The following is a 12,917-nucleotide window of genomic DNA, read 5'->3' on the forward strand; positions in this document are numbered from 1 at the left end:
TTCTGCCCTTTATGTCTCAGCTTCAGTCACTCAGGAAAGAAAGCCCTAGTGCCTATCTACCTGTCTGCCTAAGATTTTTTAAAAAGAGCTGAGTGGGGTATATTATAGCAAAATTTTTCTCCACTGATCAATTAATAGTGTCTGTTTGGATTCAGCATTCATCAAGGTACTCCCTAGTGGTATTAATTCATTATTTTCTTCCTTCATTCATTCATTTAGCAAATATTTATTGAGAACTCCAAGCACTGTGCTAGATTCCCAGGATAAAAGAATTATAAAACACTACATTAGAGCTGGAACTTTAATTGTTACTTCCCTTAGAAATGTATTTTTAAAACTTCAAGTAAATGAGTGTGTATTACAAGTCTTGACCAGTCATTTGAAAGGAAAGAACATATACAACAAAATTAGAACTTTTAACAAAGGAAACTGGTTCAGCCAAGGATATCGGGAAATTAGAATAATAATAGCTAACACACTAGCACATATGCAGCAGAAATTGTTTTAAGCATTATAAATGCATTAATACATTTAATATAAGTTAATACAAATTTCTGTTTAAGCTGAGATTCTAAAGAATCCATAATTAACCAGCTGATGGCTATTAGAAATGTGTTCGCTTCTTTCTGCCAAATATGTAAGGTATTGAAGTAAAGAATTCTGAATGTGCATTCACTATCCTGAGAAGAAGATTCAGGAAAGAAGTCAAGAAGTGACATTTCTCTGTCTCTTGAAACTGCTCTTGATAGTGACTTATTTTGGCCAACGGAATACTAGCAAACTTGATGCAAGTCAAGGCTTGAAAAGTGCTTGCTCACTGGGGCTTCTTTTTGGCTGCTTCTTGTAGTTTTGAGAGCATCACTAAAGAAGCCAAGCTAGCATACTGGAGGATAAGAGACCATGTGGAGCAGAGACAAATAGTGCCAGCTGAGGCTCCCTGGACTAACTGACCTGTCACTTATACATGAGAGGCCACAAGACCATCAAACCCAGAGAAGCCATCAGCTGACTAGAAAGATTAGCAAAACCAGTTCAAACTAAAAGAACTGCCCAGCTGCTCCACAGAAAAAGGAGAGATACATGTTTTTTATTTTAAGCCACTGAGTTTTGATATAGTGTATTAGGCAGCAGATGTGACCCAACACATTTCAGAGCATCCATACGGCTTTTTGATCTCCTTTTTCCCTGAACCCAAGTGGTTGCAAAAAAAGGAGGAAATGAGTGACAAATAGGATGTTTATATATAGGATGGGGGTGATAGGAAAGGTGAGAGACAACAGGCATCAGGTTTGGTCTATAAGAGGATAGAAGAGAAGATGGTGAGAGAGAGAAGAGAAAGTATATTATCAAGTCCTTGTTGTATGCCAGGCTTTATTTTGTGCACTTTACCTGTGTTATCTCATTTAACTCTCATAACAACTTCAAATTTAGTTAATGAGGCTTAAAGAGATTATGTAATGTATTCAAGTCATATACATATTATATGTTGGACCCAATATTTTGCCTGGGGAAATTTGCCTTCATAGCTTATGTCCTTAACTAGTAACTTCTACTGCTTACTGAGTAGGTGTTTATAACAGTGTGCATGAGCTTAGTTTTAGATGAGAAAGGAGCTTTTAAAATTACCGACCTGGCCAAGGATAATTCGGACTGACAGAAAGAACAAAGATGATTTTCCTTTTGGATACATACCACTGGGGAAAATCATGCCCCTCAAATAATCTCAAAGTAATTCTTGCTGTATAAACTCACAATTTAGTGGATCCTCAGAATGAATCTGGGTGGTTTTGCTTGATTAAAAATCAGTCATTTTTTGGCATATTTTTTTAAGATTACATAGTAAAAATAAAATAAAATTTACATAATAATTAATATTATAACAATTTAGTATTGACATTATTACAAACATTTACTTTATGTTAGGCGAGTTGATAGCCTTTAAATACATTCACTCTTCATCACAAGCCTCTAAAGATGTAGCAAAACATTCCCCATTTTATAGATGGGGAAACAAAGCCACAGAGAGAAGTTAAGAAACTTACCCACAAAGTAAGCATGGACAAGTGAGAAATTATCTCTTCCTAATAAACAGACTTAGAAGCCTTGTCTCTTAACCTTACCTTATTCTTTTTGATTTCAAGACTGATAAAGCCTAAGCCCAAGAGAAACCAAAAGCCCGAGGGTAAATCAATCCAATATCAGCCTATCTTTATAATCTGTTCAAATATCTGTAGTCTTCCCTACCTCTCTCTATCTGGTGTGCCAAATGTGAAAATGACCATTTGTTATGAGTGGCCAGCTTGCTGCAACCTGTACCTGAAAAGCTGGCATTCATGTTTGCTGCTTGCTGCCTTTCTATCCTTTGTCTGCAGTAGTCTACAGTCAGTTATTGTTGAGGCTTTGGAGAGATGGTTTATAAACAGAGAGCAGGGAAAGTCATAGGGATAGGAGCCTCTTACCTACTTTCCTTTTGTAAGTTGGGACTAAGGGGCTATTTAACATCCTGACATCTTAAAGAAGGGCTAGGTTACAATCTATACTTCCATTCTCAATCTGTGTGCTCTGTCCACTGTCAATCTTTCTAAGTAGACTAGAAGAGACAGGGGAAAAGACAAAGAGATGAAGACATCATGGGAAGAGATTGGTAGAATGGTTGCAGAACAAAGAGGAAGTCAGGGAGAAATTCCCAAATCATTATGCAAAAAACTGGAGCAAATGGTCACTCTCAGAGGTGGCAGAAGATTTATAAGGAATAAAATAAAACTGATATGGTCTACGCACAATACATTCATTTGGGCCTGCTTCAGTTAACAGCATGGACTTGAAATGACACTGATTCCAATTCTTCCCTCTGTTGAATAGATGCTAATCCCTTCCTCAGGAACCTGTAGCTTCCCCTTCATTTTCCCATATTTTGTTTTTCATTTCCTTTCATTATGTACCTCTTTCCTGAAAACACCGATCTCCACCTTACAGCACCTGTATGCTGTATGAGGTGAGGGATCATGATAGGAACTTGCCATGAGACTACAGTCATATAAGTCATACTGCTACAGCCTCCCTGAGATTTGGGAGCCACTTAACCACTTCTACCCCTGAATTTTATATACCACTTTAGCCTCTTGTCACCTTTCCCTTTCTGTGAGAGTTTTCTAACTGGACAATAGTTTCTCCCCATCTACTTCTCCACCCTACATAAGACAATGGCATTAATCTTAATAAAGCTCTAGTCCTGATTATGCCATAGGTAGTAGAGAGATATTGATATATTTTGAGCAGGAACTTGATATAAAATCTGAAGTCTTTAGTGCAATGAGACTGTCCAAGCACATGCCTGCCTCGTTTTGAAGGCTGTTCCTTAGCTGTTGGTCAATCTACAGTGCCTGTACTAGGGCCAAGAAGAAGGCCAATGAACAAACATATTGGCTGTGCAATGCAGAAACATAAGTTCACCCCACAGAACAGGCTCTGATTACCAATTTTTTGTTGTGGAAAGGGGAAGGGGTAAGAGATGATAAAAACTAAGTAAATAAATTTTAATTAAGGAGTTATTCCAAGCCGAGGGTAAGGGTTAGTTTAACAACAAGAACATACACAATTTATTCATCACTTTCTAAAGACTGCAGATGGATTCTGTTTCAAAGAGAATAGTGTTATCACTTTTAGTTCAATTCTCACTATGCCCAAGTGTTTAAAGAATAGTTACTATTTAAAGCCGAGGGTAAGGGTTAGATTAACAACAAGAACATACACAATTTATTCAATACTTTCTAAAGACTGCAGATGGATTCTGTTTCAAAGAGAAGAGTGTTATCACTTTTAGTTCAATTCTCACTATGCCCAAGTGTTTAAAGAATAGTTACTATTTCCCTTTCACAGATGAGAAAACTGAGAGTAAAAGAGGGAAAATAATGTACCCAAGGGTTATATGGCCATGACCCAGCCAAGACTCCAACTCCATTTAACTCCAAAACTCCAAGGTTCCTCTACACAGTGAAGCTGCCTGTAAAGATATATTTTTTCTAAGTAGACTGGGTTGGACAAAGCAATTATTCTGGCAACTGGGCCCCATGCCAGGAAGAAACATTCCTTAAGTGCTATCAAACTAGTGTTTTCCCTGGGAGATTTAACCATCATTAGTGAAAAGCTTCATTTGCAATATTGTGTGCAGCCCACCGTAGTGGGCCAGAGCAATGCATTATCACTAACTCAAAGAGATTAATTTAATGGGCAATTATATGCTTCCTGCTCTGAAATACTTTCAGGTAACCAACGGCAGCGTGCTTTCTGTGAATGCCAATTGCCAGATCCCAGGTACAGAGCTTCAGAGAGTTTTGCCATTTTCCATTCCATACCATCAAGATCCCTGTGAAGGACACTTGTTAAAATCGGCATTCAGTGCCTCTAGAATGACCCTGCAGGGACTATATTCTGAACAAATTGATTCCCTCACTGTCCCCCAATATCCTTTATCTCTCCTCTGACTGTGCTTATAATTCATGCTCTCTCATCTGAAAAGCCTTACCTCAAATCTCAGCTTGGTGAAATCTCATCTGATCAGCACAGGAAAAACAACAACAACAACAAAACAAATATAAAACATATCACCTTTCTCTGCTTTCCTTTGCAGCATTGTTAAATTTTAATGTACATCTTGTTTTTGGAAGTGAGGGGTGGGTGAGAAAGAATTTGTGAAAAGTGAATTCCTGAATTTCTCCCTTAAGATTCTGAATATGGTTTTCGATAAAGTCCAGGAGTATTTTTTAGTTTCTTATTTGTTTTAAACAATTATCTAAATGATTATGATCAGTGGTTTTCAGTGAAAAACACAGCTCCCTAAAATGTACAGTGCTGTGTTCTCTATTCTCTGTTCCTCAGTTTCCCAGTCTTTGCAATGGGAATAGAATTCTAGTTTGACAAGTTCCAAAGCTCTACTTGGGCAATTTTCCTACTCTTAGTTTTCCATGTTACAAGAGGGCCTTATCTAATAATGCGTGTTTGTTCTTTCCTCCAACCCACCCATGCTCCTACCCCAGCCTTCTGCTTTACACAGAAAAACTCCTTCATTCACTTGCTTCAGAAAATAATGTGGAAGTGTCATAAGCTCAAATTGAGCCAGAACAAGAAGAGGAAAGATCTAAGTGAGGCTTCTGTGGATATTGTTTAAAAACCTATGTTTTGCAGTTAAACAACAGAATCCAGTCCTATACTTCCATCCCTCAAACCTGCTGTCCATGAAACACTGGGCAAGTTACTTATCCCGTGCCTGGGTTTTCCTGTTTGAAAAATATATATAAGGGGCCGGCCCCGTAATGCACTCGGGAGAGTGCGGCGCTGGGAGCACAACAGCGCTCCCACCGCGGGTTCAGATCCTATATAGGGATGGCCAGTGCACTCACTGGCTGAGCAAGTACGGGTGACACCAAGCCAAAGGTTGTGATCCCCTTACCGGTCACAAAAAGGACAAAAAAAAAAAAAAAAAAAAAAAAGAAAAATACATATAAGAATAGTACCTACTTTCAAAGAGTGTTCTGGGAATTAAAAGCATTGTAGGGCTTACATAATACTTTTTTCAGTGTTTATTTTAATTGGTCAGCTAAATTTACTTTAAATCTTTACCCTCAAGAAAAGCAGCACCTATGCACTTAGTTTCAGGGGGTGGAATTGCTGCTAGCATAGATACGATATATCTCTTGTTAGCACATGGGGATCTAACTGCCAGCTCATGTGAGGAGATGTGCCCTTTGATCATGATGGCAGGCTAGATCTATTACCACTGAAACACTTGGGTAATATACACAGTGATGCATCTCAGCCTTGGTTAAGTGGATCTGACACAAAAGGATAAAGGGTAACATCTCCATTCTCATTAAGAGGTAACAGATGGACTTCCCTAAAATCCACTTTTTAGCCTAATTTCATCTGCTTAATTCTTTTGTCTGATGAGAAGACATTTGAAAAATAATTTTAAATTGTTCTCCCTGCAATTAATATTTCTTTATCATTATTAGAACCCCCCCCCCAGGGGATTCTGTTATCCTCAATGGTTTTAAATATTATTCTCAAGCAAATACAATAAATTTCCTTTTAATATTATTTTTACCAAAACATTATCTGTGGCTTTGAGAGATAAACATTACTTGTGGGCTAAATATTCAAACCAAGTAGAAAAAATATATATATATATATCTCCAAGCTATTTTCTTAGTAATTCCAATTTTTCTTAATTTTTCTGTGACATTATTATTTTTACTTCCTTTCATGATTTAGAACAAAGTAGCTTAATTATACATTTAAAGTTTCTACATTTATGCCCACCCCAGCTTTTACTGTATAGCTAAAATTTTAAGTTCTCTTTTGTTTTCTCATTCTTGTTGGCTCTGAGAAATGTGCAAAGTTTTTTTTAAAAAATCAGGTTGATATCTAAGTTTTTATACATCAACATTTCTTAAAATTCATCTGAATTAAGCTTGTTATTCGGCCAAAATATGCTTATGTAATTTGTTTATTTTTCAAACTCTGAGTTAAAAAAAAAAAAAAAAAGGTGAGACAATACCCACTGATTTCAAGAGAATAACACATGTTTTTGTTATATATTTTAAATTCTATAAGGTTTATAGACAAGCTGAATATAATCATGTTGGCAGAGGCATGCTGTATTTATCTCTATATGGAGGCAACTGTAAAACTGAATCTGGGACATACATGAGTCATTTCCCTGAAAACAAGAAGAAAATTTTATCTGGTCTACCTTTGATGTTTTTTTTTTTGTATTTTGGGTATATGATATTTATAATAGTAATTAGCAATAGTAATAATAATAATACTCTCTTAAAAATAATCGTAAATAGTTATTTTACTGATCTATATAAAGGCTTGATTTCTAAAATATTTATCATGAAATAACTTTTTAAATATAATCATGTGTTCATTGAAGGAGCTCCATCCTTGCATTTTTTCCACACCATCAACATGGAACCACTTGAATGATCAGCATTCATCACCTTCTCCCTTACTGTTTTTTTTTTTTTTTTAACATATTTCAGCAGGTTCAATTCACCCTCTCATACGTAGCTTTCGGCTGGAAGGAAAACTCCAAGCTTTTTTTTTTTTTTTTTAAACAGGTATTTCAGCAGGTTCAATTCACCCTCTCATACGTAGCTTTCGGCTGGAAGGAAAACTCCAAGAGGAGCAGGATTTTTGCCTATTTTATTCTCTGCTATATCTGCAATCACTAGATGAGTGTTTGGCATATAATAAAGACTCAGTAAATAATTTTTGGAGGAATGAGAAAACTCATGTCTTCCCTGACTGGGTTTGGTACCCTTCTTACTCTGGAATTAACAGCTCATTGTCCTAGACATCTGCTTTTGTATTTGTCTTCCGTACTTGTGTGTGATTCCTTGCAAATGAATCCTTTGTTTCTGGATTGTCTTAAAATGTTTCTTAAGCACCTGCTCTATGAACATTTCTTTTTGCTTTTTAGAATCCAGTACATGATTGCTTATAATTGGGACAACCTTGATGAAAATTTAAGTAAAAGCATCCATCTAATAAAAGAAGTGACATGGATTAAGGTTAACACGACTAGGTTGTATTCAATATATGAGAAAAAAAATAAATGTAATCATTGACTACATATTTTAAAAAAGAAACCTTATTCTTTTGAGATTTTTCTAAAGCCTTAAACCAATCTAAATAGATATAGTTTTTCTTAGAGGTGTAAGATGATAATAGGGCTTCAACACTGTAAATTAGAAATAATTCATGTCTTCTAAATGGGTTTAACACTTCTAATAAAACAAAACCACTAAATGGTATGCTTTATTTTATTTTTCTCTTAATGCTACAAGAAACTACTGCCGGAGTAACACTTTAGAGAGGAAAACAGTACTCCTAAGCCAGCAAAAACACCAAAGTTCCAAGGTTCTTTGTCTATCCACAGCCAGACCTTGGAAAAGTTGAAACTACATAGCAACTTGACTGCACGTTCTTTGCCTGCACTTGAGGTTGCTATAAGAAACAGGCATTCTTCACTCTTGAATCTTCACACGCTCATACAAGAGTTCTTGTTATCAAGCTCCAGAACAAGAAAAAACTGTGCCACTCCTGAATCCCTGGATTACTGTTCTTCATACAAATTAGTCATTATCTCAGAGCTGTTTCCCCTGTTTTTGCATTAGCTGCTAGAAAGCATAGCGTGAATTTTAGGTCCCACATCCCATAATTATCATCTACATTCTCTATGTGGTGTGTGTGCCCGTGAGTCTTTCTTAATGCTGATTTTTATTTCCTCTTCAGATTCCCTTAACCCTAATTCCCTCAAGAATGTGTAGTCTTTTTGAATTTGTGCACCGCTTTGAAGACCTCATCAGGTTCTTTATGAAAAGAGATATTTAGATAACATGCAAAACTTATTTTGCTTGGAAATAAAATGAATATCATGTCCTTTGTGCATGTTTTTTTGTAAAATAATAAGAACTGGTGAGGCAGAATGCAAGATCTTGAAGATAGGATAGTGCTAAATTTCACCAGATAGCTATTGTTTAGAGACTCAAGAATAGTCTCATTAACTGCAAAGAGGCTATGCTCATTAAAAATTAATAGAAAGACTAACATGCTATTTTACCAACCCTGGAAATTCCTCCTCTATAAAAAGCTTACATTTTTACCTGTAATTTATAAAACAAAACAACAACAAAAAAACTTATTGAATTTATATTGAAGATACAATTCTAAAGACCCCATGATTATTGTATAAAACTGATTAAACTATAAAATACAAAACAAAGAATTATCTATAATCTCACCCCTCCAAAATAATATGAATTGGTAGTGTAAAATTTCCTTTTATGTGTTTGGTATGTATTATATGTATGTGTATAATTCAAATATGTGAGAGTAATTGTTTCTATATCATACACATTTTAAACACAACAGTACTTCAAAAAGTTCATGGAAAAATTGAATTAAAACTTTCCACGGACTTTTTGAAGACCTTCATATGCGTGTCCATTTATTTAAACTGTAGTGTACAGTTCTTGAATTCTATTTTTTAACTATCCTTTTATGCTAAATCTTTTCCCATATTTTAAAATGCAAAACATTATTTTAATGGCCGAAAATCGATATAAGATGTAAGAATATTTGGACATAGGACCATTCTACATATCTTGCAAACTTCTGGTAATTTACCACAGTGTCAGTTATTTCATGTTGGGATGATGCATTCAAAGAAAGGATCCTTGTTAACAAGAAGTTCCAATATTCAAAATAGCTAATGGAAACAGGAACCACTTATAATGTGATCAATAGATATAAACTGAAACCAGTCACACTAGGAAGAAATGAACAAACCCAGGCACTTACTAATTTCAGTAGCAATGATTGTTATGTTGTGCCATACACTTAATTCTCGGTCAAGTGGTGTTGCCAGCGTTATCTTCCCATCATCTGCATTAATGTTGAACTGCCTCTCCAGGTCGGTAAAGAAATGAACAAACCCAGGCACTTACTAATTTCAGTAGCAATGATTGTTATGTTGTGCCATACACTTAATTCTCGATCAAGCGGTGTTGCCAGCGTTATCTTCCCATCATCTGCATTAATGTTGAACTGCCTCTCCAGGTCGGTGTGCCGGTCGATGGAAAACCTACAAAACAGACATATCTGTAATCTACTTCAACATTTATATGAGCCATACATTCCACAGCAGACCTTTAATAATCCTTGGAGGGCCATAGTTGTAAAGTCAAATGAATTGGGAAATTCAGTGGCGTCATAATTTCTAAAACTAAATGACTGGATGAGGCACAAGAAACTTAATAATTATTGTCCGAGGAGCAATTAGCTACATATGCAACATGGAGGTCATAAACTGTCATCACTTTCAATACGCAGTGTTTTCAAAAATGGATGCTGATGAAGAGTTAATTGGACGATCCATCACATTTATTGGACAGCTTATAACAATTAGCAGTTGCCACAAAATATCACATTTCTTGGGGAACAATGGTGGTTGATTAGACCAATGAGATTCGAAGTTTAACTGTAAAATTACTGAACAGACATGTGTTTGTTCCAGACATTGTGTATACTCTGACTCTTAGAAGAGCTAAGAAATGTCCAGAGAATTAATTATCAATTTCTCATCATATTCATAAATAAACTTTGCAGGCATTTCTAGGTTCTGCTAATTTTATTATCGCACTGCTATGTCATATATTCATGCACCAACCAATTCCCCAGAGGCCACAATAAACAAGAATCAGTCTAATCGCTGATACTCATGAATCCCAAATCAGAAACACACTACATGGCGATTCGGTTGCAGCCCAGTAATTGCCTGGAACTTCTAGCACAGAAGCTGTGGGAACAAGAACAGGGTATTTGGAAGCTGGCATTAAAAAATAAATGTTATTGTTTGTTTAATTCCTTATTCAAATATGTGTAATGCAGGTCTCAAATCTTGAGCAAACTGAGTCTCTATTATTTATGTACTGCTCTTTCTATGATAATTAGTAAGTTCGCTGAGCCTCAATTTCTTTAGTGGTAAACTATGAAGTACCTATATCCCAGGAGTGGTGGTGAATAATAAAAATAAATCAGTCTCTGGCACTATTAGGTACTAAAATAAGTTTCATCATCAGCATCATCATCAGCATCATCATCATCATCATCATATCATCATAATTATTATTATCTCTCATTAACTGAAAACTTAATAAACTTCCCTATTTACAGGGTGGTGGAGAATGCCCTTCCTTAACAATTTATAAATGGCAGAAAACTAGGAGAAAACGTTTAGGTAAATTTAACTTCCATAACCCTAACAAAGGCAGGGATATTTTTCTCATTTTTTAAAATCTCAGTTCATGACAGACTTTATAGGGTAAGCCATAAGGATTTATAAAACAGGCTATAAACACAGCCATTTAGTGAGATCAGAGTTAAGAATGTCATAATATTACGAGATTACATAATGGAAGTACTTGATGGGAAAGAACTGACTTAGTTTAAAATACAGTTTAAAGTCTACCTCAACTATTTTGAGAAAGTCCTTGTCGCCTGTGTAGACATTTCACACATTTTGTTGCTGAGTAGACTTTAAGGACTCCCAAAAATGGCTAAACAGCACAAAAAGTCTGACTCAACACTATGGTAAACAAGCATGTATTGAACACCAAATTTGCACCAAGCACAGTGTTAGATGCCTTTTCCTTCTTTCATCTTTCTCTTTTTGCTTTCTCATATAATGAATAAAAGAAAAATAAGACTCTTAGAGAGTAGGACATTTTAAGAAACACAACTGGTAAATAGCAGCATCAGAATGAACATGCCTGTATGATTCATTCCTAAGTCCATATGTAAACCAACCACAGAAAAGGCTCACCTTTTTCATGTACAAAATGGAAGTAGTAATATCCCTGAGTCATAGGATTGTTGTTATGATCAGATGAGATGATAAGTGTGGCAAACTTGGCCAACACATATGTGCCAACTACAGTGTATCAGGCACTGTGTAAAGAGCTCTCACTTCCTTTGCATGATAGTGATATTTTTGAATGCTTATGTGTGTATTCAGTTTTTCTGAACCAACAATTGAGACACAGAGTACTATGATTTGAATGTTTGTGTGCCCGCAAAATTCATGTTAGAATCCTAACTCCCAAGGTGATAGTATTAGAACATGTGATCTTTGAGACATAATTAGGATATGAGAGCTCTGTCCTCACAAATGGGATTAGTTCCCTTATAAAAGAGACCCCAGAGAGTTAGCAATCCCCCTACCATCATGTGACGACACAGCAAGAAGTCAGCAGTCTGCAACCCAGAAGAAGGACTCACCAGAACCCAACCACACTGGCATGCTGATCTTGGACTTCCCAATCCCCAGAACTACAAGAAATAAATTAAATAAACTACAATAAATAAATAAAAAGCTTTAATGTTAGCGTTACTTATTGAGAAACAGCAGTAAGTTTGTACTAATAATTCCCTGACCTCTTCTCAGGTCCAAGCTAACACTTCTTTCACTTCTTACTCCCCTGCCCTTAGATAAGTTCATCTGGGTTTTCAGGTCAGTGGAATCGAGCACAGAGAAGACATCGGTTTACATGTCCAAAAATAAAGCTGGGGAGAAAGAGCAAATAGGGGGCTGATACCTCTATTTCTGGAACCATTGTAGGAATTTATTTTTCCATCAACTTTTCTGACCAAAATCTCTGTCCCATAGACTGACCATTGCAGGTTCAAGGGTTTATTAGTTGAATTTTGAATTCATATTGAGTATTCTATGAGCATTTTTTATCATAATTATAAAATTAAACACGTTTTTTAAAAAGAGCATGCCCATGACATTTTTAGCAATGTGTTCAGAAGATACTGCCCCCCACCCCCCCACCCCCCAATCCCCAGAACTACAAGAAATAAATTAAATAAACTACAATAAATAAATAAAAAGCTTTAATGTTAGCGTTATTTATTGAGAAACAGCAGTAAGTTTGTACTAATAATTCCCTGACCTCTTCTCAGGTCCAAGCTAACACTCCTTTCACTTCTTACTCCCCTGCCCTTAGATAAGTTCATCTGGGTTTTCATGTCAGTGGAATCAAGCACAGAGAAGACATCGGTTTACATGTCCAAAAATAAAGCTGCGGAGAAAGAGCAAATAGGGGGCTGATACCTCTATTTCTGGAACCATTGTAGGAATTTATTTTTCCATCAACTTTTCTGACCATTGCAGGTTCAAGGGTTTATTAGTTGAATTTTGAATTCATATTGAGTATTCTATGAGCATTTTTTTATCATAATAATAAAATTAAACACGTTTTTTAAAAAGAGCATGCCCATGACATTTTTAGCAATGTGTTCAGAAGATACTGCCCCCCACCCCCCCCCCCCCCCCCCCCCCCCCC

At 36.0% G+C, this 12,917-nt stretch overlaps 1 protein-coding gene across 2 annotated transcripts in view; it reads right to left on the minus strand.

Moving 5' to 3' along the window:
• CDH8 (cadherin 8, type 2) overlaps positions 1–12,917 on the minus strand; it is a 208,472-nt gene that overhangs the window by 135,084 nt on the left and 60,471 nt on the right. For both annotated transcript variants that reach the window (XM_008572712.1, XM_008572713.1), the window contains exon 5: positions 9,516–9,652. In XM_008572712.1, coding sequence (XP_008570934.1) covers positions 9,516–9,652 — 137 coding nt within the window. The remainder of the gene's footprint in view (positions 1–9,515; positions 9,653–12,917) is intronic.

The sequence above is a fragment of the Galeopterus variegatus genome, unplaced genomic scaffold, assembly GCF_000696425.1.
Source record: "Galeopterus variegatus unplaced genomic scaffold, G_variegatus-3.0.2 Scaffold826, whole genome shotgun sequence".
NCBI lineage: Eukaryota > Metazoa > Chordata > Mammalia > Dermoptera > Cynocephalidae > Galeopterus > Galeopterus variegatus.